This window comes from Aythya marila (genome assembly GCF_965140915.1).
Source record: "Aythya marila genome assembly, chromosome: 1".
Taxonomy (NCBI): Eukaryota; Metazoa; Chordata; class Aves; order Anseriformes; family Anatidae; genus Aythya; species Aythya marila.
Genome location: NC_139042.1, coordinates 144,393,447 through 144,419,457, shown reverse-complemented (window position 1 = coordinate 144,419,457; position 26,011 = coordinate 144,393,447). Strand labels below are relative to the sequence as shown.

General features: G+C 39.6%; 1 protein-coding gene across 4 annotated transcripts; it reads left to right on the top strand.

Annotated features, from left to right (window-relative positions):
- The first annotated feature begins 2,390 nt into the window (after positions 1-2,390).
- On the top strand, positions 2,391-25,517 carry AMN1 (antagonist of mitotic exit network 1 homolog). Of its 4 annotated transcripts, XM_082757297.1 has the most exons (8): positions 4,317-4,331; positions 7,509-7,599; positions 8,150-8,282; positions 11,910-12,054; positions 15,138-15,355; positions 18,934-18,990; positions 21,426-21,537; positions 22,699-25,517. In XM_082757297.1, exons 3-8 carry the CDS (start codon positions 8,241-8,243, stop codon positions 22,770-22,772), a joined length of 648 nt encoding a protein of 215 aa, XP_082613423.1. In that variant the 5' UTR covers positions 4,317-4,331; positions 7,509-7,599; positions 8,150-8,240; the 3' UTR covers positions 22,773-25,517. The 4 variants fall into 4 exon arrangements, with proteins under 4 accessions (XP_082613421.1, XP_082613423.1, XP_082613424.1 ...); XM_082757295.1 differs by lacking the exons at positions 4,317-4,331; positions 7,509-7,599 and adding an exon at positions 2,391-2,509; XM_082757298.1 differs by lacking the exons at positions 4,317-4,331; positions 7,509-7,599 and adding an exon at positions 4,418-4,771.
- The last annotated feature ends 494 nt before the right edge of the window (positions 25,518-26,011 follow it).

Genomic DNA, 26,011 nt, shown 5'->3' with positions numbered 1-26,011 from the left:
TCTGCTGGACTTCTTAGCCTTGCTCCTTGAGCGGCAGCCTACCATGATTATGCTGTGTTATAAGTTGCCCCCTTAATAAATTTTCAGAGAGCATTGCATTAATAATAGAAAGGAATTTATTGAGTAAGCAACAGCAAGCAAAACAGTGCTGGGTGGCCGGGGAGTCTCGGCTCCACCAACCGCGCGCACCTCACCCACGCCAGGGTCCCTTTTTATATCTTGGTAATTCTGGGATTACACTGCACATCCTGGTATATTCTGCGACTGCGCGCACTGTTGCTAGGGGGTCGTCTCTGTCCCTCTGGTGGTTGTGAAGATGAAGGCCGTAGTCTTCCTCAGCATTGTGGTTCAACTTGTTTTTTTATTTGGTCATGTTGGCCCAGCATGAGACAGGAATGCAGGATGTTGATACACTAGTTTAGCAACTTCTCAGGAGATGGTTCCATGAGCTTTGCAGCAGTGTCTTTGAACAAAAGAGGCAACTGAGATGCAGAAGAATAGAAGGGGAGGGGGTTCTCTTTTTTGTTACATTAAGCAAAAGAATTTTCATAGTGCCTAGCCAAGTATTATACAGCTCCTTACTTCAGCAGGGAGCTTTCGCAACTCCCGCTCCTCAAACAGAACTCCTTGTTTTTGTAATACAAAAGACAATGAACAAACATTTATTGTGTATTACATGCTGTATTTCCCGTGTAAAAGGTATGACATGGGAGGCCTGCTGGTACCTGTGGCCTGGGAGTTTCTGCCCTCAAGGCTGAAATAAATTCTAAAATGTATTTACTCAACTGTCCTAAAAACAACAGCAAAACTTAAGTCCATAAAAGGTTTTGATGTAACTGAATAAAAAGCCATAGTCTACATGCACTTCATGAAATGTTTTTCCTCTTGTCCTCTTCAGAGACATCACATTTTGCTTTTACCTGCAGCCATGTTGTGCCTTGCTGGCCCTCCAAGCTGCCAGGCACAGGAGGAGGCGCAGCTCTCTCCTGTGCTCCCTGACACAAACACCCCTTCCTTCACAGCAGCTAAAGCTGAAGGACTCCTGTGGCTTCCCTGGAGCTAGCGCCTCTCTGCTCCTTAGAGGTGTCTCATACTGTTATGGGGGGTGTTATAAGTTTTAACAAAAGAGGCAACTGAGATGCAGAAGGGGAGGGGGTTCTCTTTTTTGTTACATTAAGCAAAAGAATTTTCATAGTGTCTAGCCAAGTATTATACAGCTCCTTACTTCAGCAGGGAGTTTTCGCAACTCCCACTCCTCAAATGGAACTCCTTGTTTTTATAATACAAAGGACAATGAACAAACATTTATTGTGTATTACAGGGGGGACCAAGAACAGCCCCTTTGAGCTTGCTCTGATGGTTTCATGTGCTTCCTGTCTATGCAGGCAGAAATGTAATAAGGCAGGGGAAAAAAAACTGTGAGACATGGGATTAGAAATTAGAGGGTGATTGATTAAGAATGGATATGTAGACAATACTCATTGCTTGATGTGTGTTATGTTTGTGATGTACTCTGCTTGTGCTGCGCTTGCAGAAGACATGATGTATGTACGAAGACAGCATGAAATAATGCCAAACTTGCAAGGCCTCAAAGGAACAGGAGCCCCTCGGACCCCGAGAACCAGATCAAACTAACCTTATGGTTCACACTGTGACCAAGGGCTCAGAGATAAGGGGGACTGTTTGTAAAAGGACAGGATGAGGGATGCCGAAGTTGCAAGACCTCGAGATACAGGAGCCCCTGGGGCCCCGAGAACCAGATCAAACCAACCTTATGTTCTGGACTGTGACCTAGGGCTCAGAGAGCATGCACAAGGAGATGAGGTAAAAAATTCAGCTCTGATGAAGATGTCTTACTTCATCCCGATGACCACCAGAAAGTACTATGCAAGTGCAGAAGGACTGGTAAGATAATTAGTGTATGAAGTGGGGCTAGGCAGAGCAAGGAAATGAATATGCATAGATGTGCTGTGAAACTTAATGCATATGTAATATTTAGGGGATAAAAGAATGCGATTGAGTGAATTGTGTGTACCTTTGGGAGCTATCCCACATGCGCCTAGCGCAGAAATAAACCACATACCTACTTTATGGTGTTGCTGTGTTTCAGTGCCATGACTTCACCAAGCGTAAAAATGAGGGAAATGTGTTTGTAAAGAACGCGGTTACAAAAGCTGTGGCACCTCGCCCAAAGCCTTCTAACCTACCCAAGGTCCCCCATACTTCGTGTAGGCTGGGGAAAACACTGCGTGCTTAAAAATTAAACGCTCCTCTCGCTGTTTGGGGGTTTTAACAGTCTCTCAGCCGACTCCATGTGGCGAAGCCGAGCCGCCCGCAGCGGGACTACATCTCCCATCATGCCCGCCTCCCCGAGGCAGCCGCCGCCATTTCGGCACCGTTCCCCGGAGCCGCTGGGCCGCCGCGGCTCCCCGTGCCCCGCCGCCGCCATGAGCCGCCTCAGCGGCGGCTGGGATGGTGCCGGCGGGGACGTCCAGCTCCTCCTGGACCTGTGAGTGCCGGGGGAGGCCGGCGGGACGAGGGCCGGTCCTCTGGCCGCTGCCCTCCCTCGGGGCGGGCGTGGAGATAAAGGGGTGACAGGGCTCTTGGCAAGGCTCTGGGGGCTGGGAGGTGGGCAGGGAGGGTGACAGACGACTGGCAGGAGGTGACAGTCAGGATGGTCCTACACAAGTCTGTGTGTGGAGGGCTGGCAGAGCACCTCTGCGCTCTGCTGAGACCCCTGCACGGTGGTTTGCTTTGGGTTTTTGTTCCATCAGGCTCCTTGGTGTTTAGGAGGGAGTTAGAGAAAGGATGGGGCTAAAATGCTTGGTTTGACAGATGAAGCAAATAGATAGTAAATGATAGACTTACTCTTCTTTAAGGACACTGGAGATAAGATTATAATTGCCCTGGTATAGCCAGTAAATGTTTTATGGTATCATGCAGGGTGCAACAATAGTGAAAACATAATGTAAATGGTTCATTCTTTATGTTTCAAATCAGTAATGCACTCTGAAAACATCTGCCATTTTTTTAAATAAGAATGCAATTAATATCCTTTTCACTCAAGTTGAACTTCAAACTCTGTGGCAAGAGACAGTTAAAAGTAATTGGAGGTTTGACATAGCTCGATTTCCATATATCTACATTGGTTTTGGAGTATTTTCTGCAAATTTGAAGTAAGTAGTCAGTCTAAAATTGCAGGTCCCTATTCAAATGCAGCTGGGTTAGTCCCTTAACATGCACAAGGGACACAAAAATTAAGCTTGTATTTTCTTTTTAGATGCAATTATTTCTATGTACTACAATATATGGTCACAATGTGCTTCCATTTGGATGACTCTAGCTTCCCAGAAATTGTTCGTTTACTCTGTGGCTAAAATGTACATGTTGTATGATAAGTATATGTTTAGCACATACCAGATGTGCACTTTGTGACAAAGGACTGCTTGCCCATTCTTTTATGCAACTCAATCGACAGCCATCACAAGAAAAGGGCTGTTAGCATGGTAGGTGCACACACAGCTCAGTAGAAAGACTCAGAAAGGTTATTTGACTCACCCTAGCCAAAGGTAGGGTGCTGTTTTACACCAAGGAGGTGCTGGTTCTTTTGAGATCTCAGTAGGTGTGGACACTCAAGTCTAGTTAACTGGTTTATTGTTTAAAGTAGTAGAAGACAAGATAGTAACCCTACAAGCTGTGAGGTGCTGGGAACACTGGCTGCTGTCACAGTGTCAGACAAGCCCCTTCACATTGATCAGCATGCTGCACAGACCACATCAGTGGTGAGGTTCACAGTTGTGGTGGTCTTTTGGGCTTTGATAAGATTTTCTAAGAAGCAAGCAGCTATTCATTGTATCTGCTGATAAGTAAAGGAATGTTGCATTGAGTCGGATTTTCGTTCAGATCAGTTGCTGAACAGCTTGCTGTGCAACTGCGGGTTTTAGAGTCGGCATGAGGAAGGCACAGTTAAAGGTTGGATGGACAAGAGGGCTGGGGTTAGACTTTTCACCTGCTGTTTGGACTTCACATTCTGTTTGAGTGATGTGTAATAATAGCTGATCTGCTGATAAAAATCAGTTATCTTACTTTTTTCAAAGCTTGAACAGCCACAGTTCTCTTGTTCCTTATTCTTTGTATAATGTATTACATTACATGCTTATGTTCTCGTGATTAGCTTTATACCTTAGACCTAGTAATTTCTCTTTACAGGTACTGTGAAGCTTCATACTCTCAACGATTTCTACTTCTGACTGGATACTAACCTTTTTTTATGCTCCTTTATTAGTAGTGCTGTAGCAATTTCCTCTATTAATATTACAACTATTATACCAGTAAGATCAGTACTTGAAACTAATACACAGATTTGTTTTTAAAAATGTAATTAATTTTAGTGTATTGTTTAGTGTCTTACACTGATCAGGTGATGGCCATCTTCACTTTAAGCTTCTTGCTTTAAGGCTAACCTTTAAGCTTGTTGTTTTAACTAGCAGAAACGAAGAACTGAAACAGACCTGTGTGTGGTAGTCCCTTCAATAAGGGCATTATTTTTAACATCTCCAAACCTGAAAGTGCATTCATACAGGTGTTTCTTTTGATTCTTGGTGCCTGCTGCTTGCTGCCCTATTCCCCCCACCCCAAAAGAGCATTTAGCACTCCAGAGCTCACTTGCACAACAGCATCATAGGGGAAATACTTAGAAACTTTTTTCTTGCCCCTCAAGTTATAGTAGCTTCTATAGTAGCTTCTGCTTTTTGGAGTTACTATTCCCAAGGTGAGAAATGCCCGGCTAACATGTGCGCTCCCAGCCGATGCAGTCTAAAGGCCGGCACATTGATGTGAACCAAAATTGTGGTCGGTGTACGTGGTTATGTTTGGCTGAAAACTGACAGCGTAGGAGTTTCAGGTCCTGGCAAGGAGGGAGGATGCCTGGCAGCAACAACGTTTATGGCAGAAGTGAAGGCAGCTGGGGCAGATAACAGCTCTGGTTCTCATACTTCTAGGAGGATGTTACAAGGCTCTCAGAGCCCTGGCAGGTGTTAAGAGATGACTTGTTAATGCCCAGACATGAACTCAGAACCAAGAGAGTTTCTACAATCAAAAACGAGCCTCAGAGCAATGCAGATCAAACAACAGATTTAAAGGTGTTTTAATTAAGATTGTCACTGCATGATAAAGAAGTGCTCTGCACATGAAGTTAAGTACTGCTCAGATGTGGCTGTTTCCCTGTATCATTTGTAGATAGCTCCTGTGTAACAGATGTCAGTAGCAGGTGGCCAGCCTATTGCAGGTTAGTGCTTTGCCCAACCTGTCAGAGGTTTTGAAGACTAAGACCTGAAGGAGGGTATCAGAACAGTTGCAGATGGGTACAGCTGCGTGAATGAAAACTGAGTGCAGGAGCAGAGCTTCAGTTTCAGAACAAAGCTCGCTTTATGGTCTTGCTATGAATATAAATTACCTGATCCAAAACAGTGCAGGACAGATGCATCTATTTTGTCATCTATTTTAGTGTCCATTCTCCTGGTTTGTTTCTTCTGATGCATCCCACTTCTGTCATCAATTCTGCTATTCTTTTCCATATGATATAACTTAATGTAAGGTGTACCTTGATGTAAGCTAAACTGTTTGTAGAATAATTAGCTATAAAGATTTAATTTCTGTTTTATATATTGGAAATACACATTTACCCCGGTAAGTTTAAAGTTCATAGACCTTTTCTGTTTTGCACCCCTTGACGTTTTTGGAAAAATACGTTTTTGGCACTTTGTACACAAGTTGCCTTTTATCGGGTCATTGCAGGAGTAATGCACTGCTCAGTTCTCCTTGCCCATGGAAAACAGGATCAATGGTTTTTGGTTTTACTTTTAATTCAGACTGGGAACAGTCTGTCTGCCAGGTGAATATGTTATACTATTTACTTACCGATCTTTGTTGTTGCTGCATGCACCCAGGTGACAAAGCCCAGGCTGAGAGAGTTTCCGTGCAGTTACAGGAGCTGCTCCACATTGCTCCAAGTAAGGGGGGGTTAATAGGAAAGTGCTCATTCTACAAATGCAGAACAGTTTGTAGGGCAGTAATGATTCCTTTCAAAATTTGTGCATTGGATTTAAAAATAAAAGTCAGGGTAGGGAATTTGATTCAGGTATCTATCATCAGTAGATAACAGAACTGTCGATTCAAAGCACACCATTGCTTATGTGGACTAATGTTTCGAAGCAACAGGGCATGGTGGGGTGCTGGCCTTCCTCAATTTTCGTTTTGCTCTCCTGTAATGCTCTTTTAAAGTCTTGGCACTACCAAGTCAAAATGTTACCTTTCCCTTTCTCCCTGGATGTTGGTTAGATTCATGCTAGTTTATGTTCCTCACTTACCTAGGGACTTTGGTTTTGAAAATAAACTCTTCCTTCAGAGAGCTGTGATTGCTTCTCTAAGGACTAGCAGTTGTTTTGGAGCGTACAAGTGAGTGGTGATGGTTCTAAGTGCTTAGAAGCATTCATAAGCTCTTCCTGGGATTGTCTCCGGTGTTTCAGTGAGCCTGTGATTGTCATTTGCAGTCCCAGAACTTGGGACACTACCATTTTATGTATCCTATGATACATGACAGTGCCTTAGGAGTCTTAAAAAGACAGGATTGTGTGATTGGTGTCCCTCTATAGTACTCAGTGTTGTGTAAGAGATTACACCTCTGTGTATCGGACCTTGAAAATCATTATTTCAGATGTGCCACATAGGTGCTGTTACATGCATATCTGGATAATACTGGGCTCTGTTTTATTACGCCTAAGTGAAGTTCTCCATGTTTTCTCCAAAAAGCTCTGTTCCAGATGGAGTCTCTTAATATTGTATAGTGACTGAAACGATCCCTTTTGCATTCACGCGGATAAAGTTCTAGGGGCAGTAGAGGATTTCAAACCGAATCTTAAAGCATTTTCCAGCATTCTGCAGAGCTAGTAGGCCAGTTAAAACATTTTTCTATTCAGTCTTTCTGTTTCAGGTAAGTGCTTCAGCCCTGTGTGTCTTTGAGATTAGTTTGCAATGTCTGATGGAGCAGTATGTCCTGGTGGAAACTTTGCGTAAGTTTTGGTATATGGCCAGGGGACCTGATTGCTCAGAACAGAGAAATAGTTGGGGCCCTTGAGTGCAAAAAGTGCAGGCAGAGCAGGATGTCATGGGTACAGAAAGTGCAGATGGAGGAGTGTGTATTGTTACTTTTTGTTCAAAATCTTTAGCCTGGTGAGCATGATTCAGGTTGATAAATCATTCTGAAGAACAAGCATATTGGAGGAGGGGGAAAGAGGCCAAAAAAAAAGAGGCTGTACTGAGTCAAACCAACTAATCTTTCTGATTGCAATAGGATTTCAACCAGCTGTTCCTCTGTGCAAGAACCTTCCTTCTCATCCCAGGGCAGCTTAGTTTCTTAACGAAATGTTGCTGAGGCTTTTTGAATGCCTTGTAAAACTCCTTGTGGATTCATTTTCCCCTATACATTATATTTTCTGTGTGCCCACTAGGTTTTTATCTGACTAACCCACTTTGTAGACCACAGGCTCGTTGATCTGTAACTTTCTGGCCCCTACGAAGACTGAAAAATGCATGCCTCAGGTGACAGTTTCCAGTCCTCTGCTGTCAGATTTAGTTTTAAGCAGAAGGTTAGAAGGGTTAAGCATTGGGCTACACAGCACCATTCATGTTAAGAGATTACTGTGAACTAGGGTGAACAAAATATTACAGCAGAGAATGTAATCTCCTTAATCTTTGCTTTTGTAACTGAGGTGAAAGATGTCCCTTCCCTGGAAGCAGCTCTATGAACTAAAGCTTTTATTGCCCCCTCTCTGGAGGTTCACCTGGTGAAAGGACTTTTCTTAGGGCTCACAAATGTGCTACCAGCAAACTCGTTTTGGTGAGCATTGTTGGTGAGGGAAGCGAATGAGGCTGAATTTTGCCTGCAGTTGTTTGGGAGCGGAGCACTTGGGTGGAAGGACGAGCTGCTTGACCCAAAAGGGCAATAACTGAATTGGTGGTAGCAGGGAACAGCTCGACCTGATAAGGTTTGGAAGCAGCACAGTTGGATGCAAAATTCGACATATTAAGGCTTGATTGCTATAATATGTAATGCCTTGTCTGACTGTACTGTATCTTTCCTTTATTTCAGGTGCATTCAGTGTTTGACAAAGAACGTTTCCAGATACATTGCAGATATCAAGCCGTTGCCGCCCAACATAAAAGATAAACTAATTAAATTAATGAGCATGCAAGGGCAAATAACAGATTCAAATATCGGCGAGGTAAGAATCCATTCAGAACTGTAGTCTGGTAGTAAATACATGAGGATAAACTAAATACAATTCTTTATGTGAGGCAATGGATAAATTCAGGGCTCCTTACACTGTCCATATCTTCACCTTTTTCTGTTCCTTTTTCCTACACCCTGTAATGCTAATAGTTCTGTATTAGAAATAATGATTTTAGTGACAAGTAAATGCAAAACGTTCTCCCACCCTCCAGTAAGAGGTAACTGACTTCTGTGTAATCAGCAAACTTACATCACCCCTATTTAGTACTAGAAACTAGACTGTTGTAAACCAGTTTGTTATTGAGAATAGTATGTTTCAAAAAGCCAGTGCGTAATTTTATAATTAAAGGATTTCAGGAAGTTGTTAGGGTTCTATTACGTTCTTGACATTAAGCACGTGATCTCAATATAATTTATTTAAATCTTGATTATTTGAAATAAAATTGTGCTAGGGCTAGAAATAAATGGTTCACATTCTCTCATTCCTTTTGCTCACTGATGTCTGTCAGTGTTTCAAAATGAAACTAGTTAATGACTTTTCTTCAGCTGTAAATTGAGGGACACATCTGTTGTGGTATCTGTCTTGTTATCTCGTTTAGTTTCATAGGGAGTTGTGAGAAATGAGGCGAGCTAAAGGTTGACCTTGGTGAAAAAGGAAATGAACAACTCCCTGTTCATTCCTGCATTTACCCGTAACCTGTAAGCAGCAAACAGTATCAGTTTCTCAGAGTCAAAATAGTGAAACCGAGATTGGACAGAATCTTAAGTAGTGAAGTAGTGTGGGAAAACTTGCAACAAAACATTGTATCTTTAGGATGCACCATTTTTAATTGGGGGGGGGGGGGGGGGGGGGAAGTAAGTTCTTCAACAGAGTCATTGCATTCTTTATCATATTTTGTCAAGTTTGTGTTGACAAAATTTGATTGTGGCTACATTTTTAGCAAGTTTTCCTTTCTAAGCATCCTAAGATATGCGTATAATTATAACCATATGACTGTGTATACATACACAAAAAAAGTTAAACCATCCAGTTATTTCCCAGACTGAGGATATCTTAAGTTACTTTTTTTTTTTTTTGTCTGGCTCTGCAAAATCTCATCTGTCTTTGTCTTCATTTAGCTGTTGATCACTGCCTTCTCTAGGAACCCTATTTTCCATCTGCTACTTGGATATTCTATTTTGGTTCTTTTTCTCATATGTTTTTCCTTTCTCTGTTCCTGCAGTTTCCTGCAATTCTCTCCTCTCCTTACCTGTAATAACTTTTCTTGAACACGGCATATACTAGCCTTCTTTCCTAACAGTTTCCAGGTTTATTTTTCTCATTTGGACTCTTCTTTAAATGCTAGCCACCTTTATGATTCTGATTTCCTACTGTTTTTCCACACTGTTTTGTTCTTCAGCTTTCCTGTTCTTTCATCTTGCAGATATTGTTCTTGTTCAGTGTAGCGAAACCACCCTATGTTTAGCTCTTACTGTTCCTTGCTTGCATCATACATAACCTAGGCATTTCATGTTCTGTACATTTGCAACGTCACAATTTGGCCTCCATATGGATAAGGAATGTTCTGTTTCTGCTACTGCTTCCCTCCTGCACTTTTGTTTTATAATTTCCACAGTATTATGGATAGATCTGTTCTCTTGGATTTTTCCAAGCTATGTTGTCTCATTTCCTTTACATGCATCCTTTCTTTTGTGTTGTCCAGCATTTTATTTAAGGTTTAAACTTCTTGCAGTTGAAATTCTGTTCGCCTGCACTTATTTATAAGGTTCTGTTCATCTCTTACCTTGCTGCTCTTGCACAGTTTGGTGCTATCATCTTTTTTTTCTTTACTCTGCTTTTTGCTTGAAGCAGCTTTCCATGGCGTGTATGCTTAAACTCCTTATTACAGCTCAATTTTACCATAAAGATACGTAAAACACTTCAGCATTTGTCCACGAGAAGTGTCTGTACTTTAATCTCCTGTGCATCAAAGCAATCCTTAACTCTATCTTAATTCCACCTCTTTGGGACAAATTAGATTTTAGTATATGTGTTCAATGAATATGAATCTGTGCATAACAAAAGTAAGCAAACCTTTAAGTAATAACTGAACATGTGAAAAATCATTGGATAGGGAAACTCATACTCTAGCTACTCTAAAAAGACGATGTTAGAGTAATGTTGCTTTTCATTTAGAATTTAGAATTGATCTAATGGTTCTTTTTCCCCTTTTGCAGTCTTAATCTCTTACAGGATTTCTCACGTGAGAATCAGTGGTTTGCTCACTTTTACTGTGTCTTAGGCAATTTGGAACTGTGAAAGAAAGCCAACAGTCAGGGAAAGTACCTTGAATAAATTTTTGGGATCACTTAGGCTTCAAGCACGTCTTTTCTGGTTTTGTCTGTATTTGTTCATTAAATACAAATCCAGAAAAATGAATGAGATAGGAATTGTTACTCTTGTGAAAACTACTCAGAAGCCTATTATGGGATATGTGGGAGGTTTTATGGCATAAAGAAACATGTTTGGGGCTTCTGGCATTTGAGGAAAAAAGTTGTCAACCCTCACTTATGTCTGCCTTTCATTTTGCAATTACAGTGTACTGAAAGTTTTTTGCTTTTTTCAGCAGGCTTGCTTGACTTTAGCACCTTGTATATTTGTACAACAGAAGAGCAGTATTCCTTATAATATCTTTGTAGTATCTGTTCAGAATGGTGAAGCTGAGAAAGGAGTAGGCCTTTAGCAAGCTAGTCAGCTGTGCTCTTACCTTTCCTTGCATATGGAGATTTACCATATGCTTTTATCTTTGTGAGATAAGGAAGGGAATGACAAGCTGAAGGGAGTAACACAAGGTGATGTCAAAACTTGACCTAACATTTACCTTTAGGTCAGAAAAGATACAGACTGTTTGCACAGTGACACGTGGCATGGAAAAGGGGGGCTATTAATATTATGTAATAAAAAAATAGTGAGAATCCTCAAAACTGAAATTAAAGGTAAGATATGTGGCTATTACTAAAATCTGAAGGCTTCCATCACTTCAGGTGTAAGCTCTATAAATGCACTCTTGGGGAAGAGAAGACCTGTGGTCTTGTGGGATTTGAAGAGCCTATTTTATGAGTATTTGAAACATCCTCATGGTATCGTAACGAGTTTGCTTGTTTATAAGAAAGAGTGTGTGTGTAGTTGAGAAAAATACTCTGGAGTAAAATAGCTTTGAAGCTTGCCCTTATCTCTTAGGCAGATTTAAGATTTGATTGCAATTAGTATTTACACTTTAGTTTTCTGCCATCAGAGTTCTGCTAGTAAGTCTGAGGATATTATCTTTGGTAAACGTATCTGTGCTGGCTGAAGTACCAATGTTAACAATTGTACCATCAGAATAGTACTTACGCTGCTTAAATAGTTGTGTTAATGGGTTCCTACTCTAGATGTGATCACAAGCTGAACATTCATACTGTTGTGGCAAATGTAGCATATTTTCTCTAGAGATTTAGTTGTCAGGACTGGTAACCCCATGCTCTAGTGAGTATTTTAAGAGTTCTGTGAGATGTCTAACAGTACAGCTATTTCAGCTTTAAAATATGCATGGTGTATGACACAGCAGAATTTGACTGAAATGGTAGGTTTCTGTTCCAGGTATTGCATCCTGCTGTGGAGTCCCTAGACCTCCGAGACTGTGATATTTCAGATAACGCATTGTTGCAGCTTTATAACTGCAAGCAATTGAAAAAAATCAACTTAAATTCTTGCAAAGAAAACAGATTGGGAATCACTTCAGAAGGTATGTTATCTCTGCCAGATAAGTGGGATCCTGTTTCTGTTTTATTTTTCTTGTTAGATTGGAGAAAATTGCAGAAACATCTAGGGTAAATATTGCTTTAAGAACTCCCCAATGTCACACCAATACTAATTAAAAGTACCTTCAACTGTGTAAATTATAGGCCTCGAGCACGGATTATTTTACAAAAGAGAGCTATCAGGTTACTGCAACTCTGGTTTTCTGATAAAAACTATGTGCTTTGGATCATATTTGCCGCTTCATCTTAATTATTCCTTCCTCAAAATTTGTTCCAGAGCCCTTCCAGTACCACTGGGGTTGAAGTTTCAGGCTTGTGAATTCCTAGATTACTTTTTTCCCCCACGTTAATTAAATATATTTGTTCTTTAGTAAGCAAGCTTACAGCATCTCCCCTGACGTGAAAGACTTAACTTGCTTTAAGATTTGGGATTTCAGTCTGAAGTTGTGTCAGGAGCTATTGGCTTGAAAGTATACAGTTTGCTGAGTTTTATTTCCCACAAGTTTAGTTCTGTCTTTTCATTATACTTACTCTTTTGTTCCATCATTAACTCAACCTTATTGAAAATAGAAGCAAAGTATTAATTTATTTTTGAGTTAATATATTCCTTGCTTTAGATCAGCCTTGTCTGTATTTTCTTACCACTGCATGCTTATTTTCTTATCTTTCTACTTAAATATTAGGTTAAACTTTTTTTTTTAGTTAATTTTGTTGACTGAATTTAATGTCACCTCATTGTTAATGCTTTTTTGACCATGAAGATACAGTTTGTGATGGTCTTCCAACCATGCTTTCATCTGTCTGCTGCTACCTAGTAAATTTCTTAAGATACCAGCTAAGCATAGAGCTCTTTGTGTGTGTTTTTCCTCTATTTGGAGACTCCTGATTACTTTGTAAATAATACTGGGAAGACTAGTTCTTTATTCACAAGCTTCTAGTCCATTCAACTTTACCAACTTTCCTGCTTACAAACTGAGCTCTTTTTTAACTGCAAATCAGAGTTACAAAGATTTTAATTTAAGCTGAAACAATTCTTATTCAAATGTGCATGCAAACAGTTTAAAGTGTTACCTCTTAATAATTTGGTAACTTTTTTTTCTTAAGAAACCTGTCTACCGCATCCATGAATATCTGAGCACTGTTGTTACTAGCAAACATTTGCTCTGTAGGTTGCATGTGGAGCATGTTTCTTTTAATATAGTATTCACTAGTTCTTGTTTCTCTATCTAAATTCATCTCCCCTTACTGTCTTTTCTACCATTCTCTGCAAAGTAATTCTGACTCAAATACTATTTCATCCACCTTTTTTTAAAGTTATGCAGTAAAATATCTTAATTGTGTTCAACTTTAATTTCTATCCAGAAATTAGGTAATTTTTTTGTAGAGCTGGAATCATGTTTCCATGATCTCTGAAATAAATTCCTTTCATGAATTGCATCTGTATTTCATGTATTTTTATGTTGTTGGCTACCTCCTGACACTTCTGTGTAAATGTTCTGTGTGTTGCCAGCCCTCAGGCTCCTGAGGGCACCAACAGACCTTAGTGGCCATGCCCAGTCTCAGCTGCAACAACCAGCTGCCCATGGGCCCTCAGTCCTGGCCAGAGCTCTGCCGTAGGTGTACATGGTTCCTGTCCTGCTTCTGAACTGTTGTTTGGATTTCTTAAAATCACCTTGGACATGACCTGTTACCTTGCTTTTTCTGCCTAATGCTTGCTGGACTGTCAGTGGGACGAAGTACTACCATCAGTCTGCTCTGCTCGCTCAGCTCAGGTGCTGTGGGGCTGTGCCCTGTGGGGCAGTCACTCTACAGTGCACAGTTCTGTTTTTTTTTTTTTGTCTGATGCAGCGCCCCCAGTTATTCAAGCAGATTCCGTTTAAGTTAAAACACTTTACTGATGAATGTGTCCCAGCGTCCAGACCTTCCAGCAAGTAGAGTCCTTCAGGAGCCAGCAGAGTATCACCTCAGTTCCCCTGAGTCTGTGCACCTTTCTGTGTCTGCCACCAGTCTGGCGTAGTTGTCTGTGATTTTTCCCAGTAAGGATTTAGTAGTTATGTTCATCCCAGCTTGACCAGTGATTTTTTCCCTCCTACCTGTAAGAGTTGTTTTCTTCTTAGCATCTTAGTTGTTTTCTTCTCTGCATCTTGGTTTCTTACCTTGTTACAGACTGTATATCATATCATGTTCTGGATTTGCTCTCGTGGCCATATGCCATATTTTTAGTACTTCTTATCAAGGACTTTCCATGCACATAGACCTGCCAAAATATTTCAGAAAAAGTCCAAAAATATCTATCCCTTTTTTCTGCTTCATCTATAAAATTATCCTTTTTTTTTTTTTTTTTACAGTTTATTCTACTTTCTTGTTCTTCCTCAGTTTTCCTAATCTCAACCCATCCTATTGTCTCCTTTCTCTTCTAAAGCAGTTTACTCCACCACCATCCTAGCTGTCCCAACATGCTACTTGATCTCCTGTTTCTGCAAGCTTCATGTGCTCATTTTCCAGCACAGCATAATGTTCTTTAACTTGATTTTTTCCCCATCTTTTAGCTTTTCTGTGACTTGCCTTTATGATCACATGCTTCCATTCTTCATGTTGGACCTACTGCCTGTGGAACCATACTGACCAGGTGACTGAAATACTTTGGTTGTACGCAGGGACGTTGTTCCTCGAAAGACCTGCCGTATCATCAGAACTATGATGCAACTGCACCATCATTTCCAGAGGCATCTCAAACCTTTGGCTTTTTTTCATGTGCTCGCTGAGATAATACTTCCTGTATATAAATAACATCCCTCAGGCATCCTTCTGCACTATGCAAGGGAATTCAGCATTTAGAAATCTCCATCAGCTTTGGCATTCTTCTGCAGTGCCACTTAGCAGGTCTCCACTTGTGTTTGGTATTATTTTCTTTCTCCTTGTACGGAATTTTGCTGGCATGGCATGAGATGAAAGTTGAGCAGTCAGTGACGAGAGGACAGTACATTGATTTCAGCAAGGTGATTATGCTAAAAAAAATAATTAAATTTAAAAAGACTAATTCTTTAAATTGCTGTTCCTTTGATAGGTATCATAGCCCTGGCCTTATCCTGTCCCTACCTGCGTGAAGCGTCTTTCAAAAGGTGCTGCGACATAACTGACAGTGGAGTTCTCGCTCTTGCACTCAACTGCCAGTTCTTACAAATAGTGAATTTGGGCAGCTGCTCAGGCATCATGGATGCTTCTCTGCAGGCGCTAGGAGAAAACTGCAAGTTTCTTCACAGTGTGGACTTCTCATCTACTCAGGTAACTATGGGGACGGTTGGCTGGTTAACTTTTGTTTTTTTATTTATTTATGGTAAACTTGAAACAGGATCTTTTTAGATCTGGTCCTAAGAAGGTTTAAGACCACAGTTCGTTTCCACTTTCCTCCTCTTAAAGAAAAAGATAGATGCATTTTGCATGTCAGTAACCAGAAAAATACCACCTTTCGGTATTACAGTATATAATGTGAGCTAACCATACATATGTTTTATTAGAATCCACTGCATATTGGAGACTTTTTTTCAGTGTCTTTATTTATTACAATCATTGTCTTCAAATTATAAAATACTTCTTAAAAAGAAAGTAAAACCTTGGAAAAATTATCATCATCTTTTAGGTAAGACAAACTGACCTGAATAATAATAATAATGTAGAATATTGAGTAATATAACCCCGGAGTAGGAGTAAAGACTCCATAACTAGTTCTGGCTCAGGAGCAACTCTGCTTTCTGAATGGCTTGTCAGAGTTATGTTATGGAGTCAACAGGGAAAGAATGACATTAAAAATGTTGGAAAGGACAGATAAGAGGATTTAACAGCAGTTAGTATTTAGCATGAGAAGGAAGGAATCAGCTGCAACAGCAATACTAATACGGGCTTTATAATTATCGTCAGATAATGAAGTGGATGAAAGGAATTGTTGAGATAATGGAGTGTAGCGTGCAGTTGGCTGTGGTAGTGAGTGATTACTTGAATGTGAGTCATACATGGAGCATTCCTAATGAAGTGCAGATTTGGAAAATACGGAACAGGTTCATATTTTAGTGGCTATTCTTCTCCTTTAAGTTTTTCCAGAGGTAGGGCATCAAAAGTCTTTTTTTCCTATTCATTGGTAATATTTATTAGTATCATTTAACTCTCTTCAAACTTATTTGATGGCTTTTGTTCCCTTTCCTACCTCCTCAGTTCCTTTACATGAAACAGAGAAGTTTCCCAGTATATGTTTTACTTGAGATGAAAGGTTCTTGAATAACTAGATGTTTCAGCATCTTTTGTTTCTTCCTGATCATCAGTGATAAAACACTATAATTCTGAATTTCATTTTACTGAAATATGTGAAACAAATATCGATGAAGTAAGCTTAAAATATTTCCCTGTGATATTGCTTGTTACAGATAAGCAGCCTGGGGGGGAGAACCTGGGTGACTCATGCCTGTAGAGATTCCAAGACCTCACCATATTCTTGTGTTTGAGTGCCAGAATGAACAGTAAAAATAAGTGGAACTGGCAAACTTGCGTGAAAGAGTAAAGCAGTGAGGAAGTTGGAAGTAAATGAGCAGTCAAAGAAGGGCACAACTCACTACAAGCTTAAGGAAACAGATGTAAGCTAGACTACAAAGGGGCCAAATACCACAGAGTGGTGTAACTATTCCTAAAAGTAGTCTTGTCTCATGACTGCAGAGAGATGAAACACAATAAGCAGAAGTTACAAGGACTGGTACAAAAATAACACGACATAGGGTGGGAAAGGCAAGGGAAAGATTGAATTTAGGAGGAGGTGTAGCTCTGTATCCCCTGCATATGAACAAGGTATAAGTGGAAGCTTGGCATGAAGAATTCTGCTACTCTAGCCTGGGACTGCATAAAGAATCTGTTTATGCTTATGTGTAAGTGTGCTTGTTACCATTCTGATGAGTTAGGGTTTTTACACAAGCCTTGTGCCTTCCACTGTACTCCTACTCTGCTCCAAGTCCCAGAAGTGTTAACAGGTAGGAATACAGGCTCAAAAGCCCAATCCCTGCGCTAATTAAGCAGTACGTTTCCTCTGTAAAGTTCATTGATTCAGTATATGGCAAACAATTGCAGAAAGAATCTTACCTGAAGGTGCTGTGCAAACTACAATTCTGTGCAAGATTGTTTAATTCTCTGCAAAATGTGTTGGCAAAAGCAGGAACGTTGCTGGCTAGCTATTTTACCTGTCCAGACATTTCTCATATAGAACACAACCGGGTTGCTTATATTCTTAACTGCTGGTATCTGATTATGTAAGCCATTGCTAGTTGTGCAGGAGGTTGATGGCAACTGGTCTGTACCAAGAAGCTGATGTATTTGTGGCTTGATACTAAGTGGTTTATCCTCAGTATGGGATGAGGATGGGTAGTTGTAGGATTGCAGACAATTCAGCTGGATGCTGTCATAGTGTAGGAATCAGTACTGCAATGCTGCAGGAGTAGTAGAGCACTGCTTAATTCCCTTTACAGGGAAGTGAGGGGACTTTGTTTTTAATGAGAAGTGGTTTGATGCCCTCATGCTGTCATAACCATGTACTCAAAGTCATCAAGAGAGCATTCAGATGATCTGTCCAGTGTTCAGGCACCAACCACTAAGTGTGGTCAAGGTTTGTTTTGATGTTGGCGAGAAGGGATACAGGCTATCAAAGCTTCATCACTTAACTCAAGTTGCTCTTAAGCTTGTGAGGATGTGCTGGTTTTGGATGTGCCATTTTATAGCCTTTAAGAAATGACAGGGATTAGTCTCTCCATTCTGTCCCACATATGGGGTTTATTAGAATTTACTCATTTACTGTGCGTTGTGCCCTGGTGTGGGTGTCTTGAGAAGCTAAATGTGCTGTCACCTCGATGACCTGCTAAGCTACTGACAATACCTGCTATTCTTACAGCCCTTTGTGTACCTTCACACTAGGATGTTCCTGTTCATTCTCCACTTGCACTGGTTTGACCCCTGCTATTACAGTTCTGTACAGCAGACTTGCAATAGATGGCCAGTAGGCAGGGAGACAATTTGTGCAATGGAAGTACTGAAGTCTTAAACAGAAATGGAGCTCGTGCTCTCTGGATTCTAGCTGTCAAATTCAGCCAAGCCTCACTATGTATATTTGATGACTGTTATTCCAGTCATCTAATACAAGGTTTGTGGGAAATGGGGAGCAAGTTTAATGAATTTGGAAGAGAACATGTAAACTGTTCTTTCTGAGGAAAAGAAAGTCTGTTGTGTTTCTCTTCTCTCTTGCAGGTAATCACCGTTTTGTGACTTTCAGTAGCCAATCACTTCAATAAACCTTTCAGTGCAAGCGTATGATGAGTGCTTTAAGACTGCTTGTTTGAGGGAATTTTGTCTTAAATAGCTGGTTTGATTCAGGTTGAGTAAAAGTAAGACTGCAGATAAAAGGCTGCTGTGATTACTTTTGTTTTCCTAAAGGAGGAACTTCTTTCAAGAACATTTCTAACAGTCATGAAAACCGCAGGGAAATTTGTCTAGCAGAAGAGCAGAAGTGCCTTATAAATAAAAATGTCATGGCCAGACCATAGTAGTACACCCACTGTTAAATGAGCCAGTGAAGCTAAAAAATAATTACACAGTTGGAAACATCCCAATAGAAAAGCTGGGGTGGATCACATGGCAGTATAATGCGAGTACTTAATAGACAAGAAAAAGCATACTTGGATAATTTTCTCCACAAACTTAGTTGGGAAGAAAATAGTAATGTTAGATGTATCCAGTGACTGCAGGAAGTGAATAAATTAATATACAAACATTTCCAAAATAGCCATGTTTGAAAAATTGAGCTTTAATCCGTTGTGTTAATAACTTTTTTCTAGGTAACAGATGATGGTGTTATAGCACTAGTGAGTGGAGTGTGTTCAAAGAATTTAAAGGTAAGCTATTTAACCAAACAAGGAAATTAAAAAAGCAAATACTTGCATTTCTACTATTAGTAGCATTATTATTATTATTATTTCTTCTGATGTAAGTTTGTTATTCAGTTTTAACCTTTGTGTACACACTTGCCCTGGTTTTGATTATGAATTAAATACTCATTTTCTGTATCTTTGATACCACTGCCTCAGATCAGTTTTTTGATAACCACAGTTTCTTTTCAAGATGAGTTATCTTCTACTAAATGTCGTTTGCTTATTTTAACTGGTGGTGTTTTTAGAGTTTTTAATTATTTTCTAACAACATTAGTGCAATTGCTCTGTCAGTATTCCTTAACACTTCTGTAATACTACTATACAAAATTTACAGAGAATTATATTCTTATGTATAAGCCCTTTTTCTTCAAACAACAGAAAATCAGTTCACATTGTACTTTTCATTAAAATTGCCAAGTTATGAAATGTGGCCTCTGGTATTTCCTGCTCATGTTGCTGTTGCTACTGTTTCTTTGAAAGCGTACAGGTTTTCTTTCAGATGTGGTGTGCATGGATGCCTGTGGAAGCAGTACTAGATCAAAAAGAATAACTTAGGTAGCTTATATAAGACATGCTTCATCTATAAGTATTAAAAAAAGGTTGAGGTGGCGGGCACAAGTAAGTCCAGAAGCTTCTAGGAACTCCAGGGATGGGGAAAATACTTCTAATGCATGCAGAAGGGAGGAGAGAGAGAAGACATGATAGAAAATAGAGCTAAAGAGTATGAGACAATCCCTCAGACTATTAAGGTCTTTAAACCTTCCCAGTGGAGAAGACAGCTGCATGGCAAACTTAAAGCCTTTTGGCATTAAGTTTGCATATCTTAGTCACCTTTCCTAGAAATTCCGAAGTATTCCCTGGACTGCCACGAATCTGTAACTTGGCAGATTGGCAAAGAGAAGCAATGCTGAGGTAAAGAAGGTAAAAGATTTTATACAATCAATCATCGAATGGCTTGGGTTGGAAGGGACCTTAAATATCATCTAGTTGCAACTCCTCTGCCATGGGCAGGGACACCTCCCACCAGCCCAGGTTGCCCAGGGCCTCATCCAACCTGGCCTTGAGCACCTCCAGGGATGGGGCATCCACAGCCTCTCTGGGCAGCCTGTGCCAGTGCTTCACCACCCTCATAGGAAAGAATTTCCTCCTAACATCTAGTCTAAATCTCCCATCTTTTAGTTTAAAACCATAGCAGAACTTTGGAAGAGAAAGTATTTTAAAATGAAAAGTGTCTGATTATCATGTTTACTATCGAGACATAAAGTGAGATCATAAATAGAACTAATGTGAAAACTCTCAGTTTGTCTAATAAAATTGTTTACATCTGCTAGAGCCTAAGGATTCTTGCATCAATTGTTCTACCTTTGATTTCTAACTTAAATGAGGCTTTGTTTAAAAAGTGGCTAATTGTACAGCCCTTACGAGTGTGTTTGTACAAAAAATACACTTTCTTGTCCCTTATTATATAATGATACAATTCCATAATGCTGGCTTTGAAATTTTCCGTTAGTTCTTCTGAAATCAGTCATGCCATTTTGTCTCTTGACAAAACTTCCCTGTATGTAAGACTGGGATGTACCTGCTCGATGACATTTTTAAAAGTCCTTTAGGATAGACATGATACAGAGGGAGATATTCTTAACAAAGAATATTCTCTCTGATATTCTCTTTTTTGCATTTCTTCTTGAATGTCGTCTTTATGAATCCATAAAGTAGTCTAAAGAACAACCATTTTAACAAGACCAAGAAAATGATAATAACCTGTTAAAGCCATACGGGTAAACACTACCAGAAAGGAAGATGACTTCAGATACGGAGACTGCCAAAGAGTGATTGCTGCAAATGTGACGCTGGAAGAAAACGTTCTCTCAAAGGAGAGAGAATGATAACAAAGGGAATGAGTGTCTAGCCTTAGAAGAAGCACTTTTAGGAACTTTTTACTGTATAGAACTTTTTCCAGTGGAGAATGAATCGTGCCTGTTTTGGGAAAACCCAGAAATCAGTCTGGAATCTGTTCTCCTGGGCAGCAAATTGGCAGGAGAATGTGTGTCATAGGAAAACTAATGGATCTCTAACTCTGTAGAATCTCATTGAAGAGTTTTTTCAGTTGTCTTGAATGATATATACATTTGACAAATATTGAGATATATATGTGGAGAAAAATCAGCTTTATGTTTTTAGTTTTGATGCTTGATAGAAAAGCTGTCATAATTTTCTTCAGCATTTCCTGGTCTCTACAGGACCATATAAGGGGTCAAAGCACTGAGAAACAGGAGGTCATAATTTCTTCTGGGTGGGGATCTCAGAAGATATTTGGGCAGATGAAAGCTCTACCTCCAAATCTAAGGGTTCTCTGATAGTGTTTTGTTTGTTTGTTTTTTAAACTGTCTTCATAATAGGAGATCCACATGGAGCGCTGTGTAAATCTGACTGATGTTGCTGTGGAAGCAGTCCTGACTTGTTGTCCAAAGATACACATTTTTCTCTTCCATGGATGTCCACTAATAACAGGTGGGTCAAATCATGCAGGGAGTGGGAAGAGTAATGACTTCCTGACAATATATTCTCTGGGAAATCATACTATGCTTTGCAAATCATGCAATACATCTAATAACTTGCTAGATAACATAGTAAATGCACACTGAAGTTTTCAAAGCAAAATGAGAGTTTTTGCTTTGAAACCTGACAGCCTCCAGAGAGGGAGTTTTCCTGTTGCTGTTCTTTTCCTCTCAGCATGGTGATGCGGTCCCAAAGTGGATGAGAAGACTTCAGGAAAATATTTTACCATATTTAAAAATTACAACCTAATATATCTTTACTATTATCTTAGACTGTACTCACGTTTTTGTCACTAACATAGTGTCATTACAGCGCTATTAGGAAAGACTGATCAATTGCAGATCCAGGTGCAGAATGGCTTTTTCTGAAGGTTCCTGGCTGCTCTCTCTTCCATCCTTAGTTTTCCAAATATGTTACATACTTTCCCATTCTTTCTTGCCTGACAACAGACGTCATAGATTGATAAATACTCTATATGAAACTAAATTTTTTACTTTCATACCAAACATTTTGTATCAAAACAATCTAAAACAAAGTCCTATGAAGTCATAAAAAGATAAAGCTATTGGCATTACACACTGTTAAATATGCTCAAGAAAGTTGAAATAAAACCATAGTTTTTCTTTTCCTGAGTCTTATGTGATTGAAATGGTTGGTTTTAAATTTTAATTTACATTAATGCAACAGTTGTGTATTTATTGAAACTTGTACAAAGAGTAAGCCACTTAAGCAGATATGAATAAGAAATGCTTTCTTTGCTGTCTTGTGTGGTTTTGCATTCTAGCTAACTGAAGTTTCCTCTACTTTAACCCTCTGAAAGATGTATTGCTTCTATGAAACCTACTAAATGTAGCACAGCAGAAAAGCAGGACACAGAAGTTAATCACACTTGAGTGTATTCATTAAATTCTAAAAGGAAAAAAGAGACTTTACTCTCCCAATACCAATCTACATTTTTTACGTTTGGCTGTTTGGTGATGCTTTACAGTTACTTGAGTGGAGAAAGAGCAGAATGGTTTGAAATTACTACTGCTATACATCAAGTGTAATTGTGATCGAACCCTCAATATATTTTCAGAAGGAATAACAAGAAATTCCTTTTTTCTTTTGTAGATCGTTCCCGAGATGTTTTAGAGCAGCTAGTCATATCAAACAAAATCAAGCAAGTGACGTGGACCATTTACTGATTATTTTTTGTCTGTGTATGTATGAGTGTAAAGTTTACAGATGGAAGAGCTGCTTCAGAAAACAAGCACCTCCAGAGAAATAGCTGGTGACTTTTGTACTTCCAGATTGCTTCTCTCCTTCTTCCCACCAGAGGTCTCCGTCACCATTCCTGTCCTTGCATGTGAGCCTGGACTCTGCTAAGAGTCCTGCCTTTGCATCACTGGTCATACACCATTAAGAGGAAAGTTAAAATGATAATCAGTATTACACTGTCATCTTTCAGCCTCTTTGAATGATCAGATTTGGCCACTGTTTAGCATCTTTCAGCATCTTAGCTACCTACATGAATCCAGTATTAATAAGTATCTGTTCCGAGTTTGTAATCTGAGAGGGTAGTTGCAATTAAAAATACCAAGCCCACACATAATACTAATACTTACACAGAAGTGTCTGCAAAGTTGGGACTTCCCTTTGACAAAAGTCAGCAGAGAGAACTGGTAAATGGAAGTGTCATTAATAGCAGTGCAAATATATGTTATATAATAACAATCTCCTTTTACTGTGTAGTACTTTTTCTCAGCCTGGAGGGAAAACTGTAGGTGCTTTTCTTTTGATGTTACTCATGCTAAAGCTTTCTGTCTTTATTTACTATCAAATGTTTACAGAAGCTTTACACATCCAAAAATACAGTCTGTAAACATAAAGTAGCTTTGAAATTATTGTGGTGATTTAACACATTTCAGAACAGTGCTTATGACCAATAAAATAATCTTGTACATGGGCAAATACTCATTTGCTCTGGCTCTATGTGAAAATCACTAGAAGGAACAAAATGTCAGTCCTCATAAGCCTATCTGTGACTGAAGTGGGATCAGACAGTGTCTGAGTACATGAATCTCAGGATGGCAGAGTTCAACAAAGTTTATGTTCTGGTGTATGCAGTTCATTACACTTCCAGCAGCCTCCAGAAGATGAAAATATGTTTGTTTATGTGTTGTGCAATTGTAGTCATTTTTAAATTAAATTTTAGAAATGTAGAATGAGTTTATTATTACATGAGGGAGCAGTGTTCTTATCACAATTATAAGTTATGCTCATTGGCTTTGTTGAAGCAGTAGAATTTCTAGTGAGACCTGTATGATTTCAGCATTAAACTTTCTAAAACACTAGTAATTCTAGCCATGCAGAGAGCAGACAGCACGCTGTTTTGCTATTCTGTATTTGGACATAGCAGGGTTTAGCTAGGGAGGTCTCACAGATCTGATGATACTTTCAAACCCATGAGTTTAGGCAAGCAGAAGGACTATGTTTATAACTTAATACTTGTCATAGCCAACGCTTATTTAAGATGTTATAGAAATAAAATGGTCTTCTAGTCTATTTCAAGTTCTGGTCAAATTGCATGAAAGATAATATATGTTGCATCCAGTAATGTTAAAAGATATAATATCTGACAAGCATCTCTGTTCTTCTCTTGATTATATGGCTTGTGGAAGAGCAGATCCATTTAGAAATCTTGTTCATGTGTAGTTGAAAGAGTAATTCTCAAATTTAGGTGCCTAAATCCCTAATGCCTGTATGCAGTAATTTATCTGCTTGGCCACAAAGCGTGCCACAAAAAGATGAAGTAGAATCATAAGCTAGCTCAAGTGGGAAGGGACCCCAGGAAGTTTCCAGCCTAGCCTCTTGCCCAAAGCAGTGTCAGCTCTGACCAGCTTAATCAGGACTTTACCTGGCAAGTCTTGAAAAGCTGAAGAGGAGAAATCTGAGCTTGTGAAGGCTAACTTGTTCCTCTGTTTAACTGCTCTTGTAATGGGGGAAAAAAAATATCCTTCTATCCTGTTTGGCCCTATTCTGTTTCATCCTGTGGCCTTTCTCTCTTGGAAGAGCCTGGCTGTCTTCCTGGTAGCCCCCTAATAGGTATGGGCAGGCTGCTGCTAGATGCCCTGGAGCCTTCACTTCCCCAAGCTGAACAAGCCTGTTCCCCCTGTCTCTTACTGCAGGACATGTAACAGTGTGCAGAGATGGTTGCCAGACTCATTTCAAGTGCTGCATCAAAAAGAAAATTGTACATGGGGACATGTAAAGCAGCTAAATGGGGAAGACCACTGAAGCCTGTAACGGTAAAGGGTACTTAAACAGTGCTGACCCCACTGGCAAAGCTGTTGCCTTGTTAATGTAACCCTGGATTTGTCATGTCAGTGGCAAATGCAGTTTACATTGTCCCCAAACATGCGTGCAGATTTACTGTCTTCTCCTGTTAATCTCTTCATCTCTTCTAGATGTGTAACTTAGTGCTGTATCCTTACCTTGTGCTTTAAAAAAAAAAACACAAACTTCAAACACTGCAATATGTAACACTACATTCTTAGATTTGAAAGTTTAATGTGTAAGTCTTGCTAAATCTTTCACTTCCAGAGCTTAAGACTGCTGTCTTACGGGTTTGTTACTAGCATAATTCTACTGGAATTGGTTTCGATTCAGGTTAAGTCAGTTGTTTTTAATAAATGTTTAAGAGTGCTGGGGTGAAGTGGGAGATGAACATCATGTATGCACTTACCACTTCATATTCTATATTGTACATGGGTGTTGTAAATTCTTGGGTGAACATGCAGAATATTTACGTATTGTTTTGAATATTGAGGTTTGTAAGTCTTCTGTTTGGATATTTCTGAAAACTTGTTAAATTATATTTTATAACAGCTGAATGTTATGTACAGATGATTGTTCATTAACTTCCTATTTTATAAACATTGGTTTTATGAGTGAGAGCTACTTACTTCTTCAGTTAAAAGCTTTTACCCTTGTCATCTGGTATTTGGATAGTTGTAGGGGCATTGCGATCCATTCTTTGGTTTTTAGTTCCGCATCACTGCTTATTAAGTAGTAAACTGCTAAAAATTATGGTTCCTGCAAGGCTGCTCTGAAAACATTGGTTTTTGCTTCACGTTGCTAAACTTAGAGTCTCTCGCAGCCTCTAGGTGTCCCTGCTTGAGAAGGGGGTTGGACCAGACAGCCTCCAGAGGTCTCTTCCAACTGCCAGCATTCTGTGGTTCTGTTCAGAAAAATGGCAGAAGGAAAGACAACTTCAACCCCCATCCTTTTCCCCTCATGATAAGTGTCTTTTTTTACCCTTGCGAAGTTAGGGAATGTAGCCATTTGAATGTTCTCTCTAAAGGAGAACATATATCGTATGGCTATATAATCATGCCAGGTATTTAGAACTTTTACTGTGGCTACAAGTCAAGAAACATGTTTT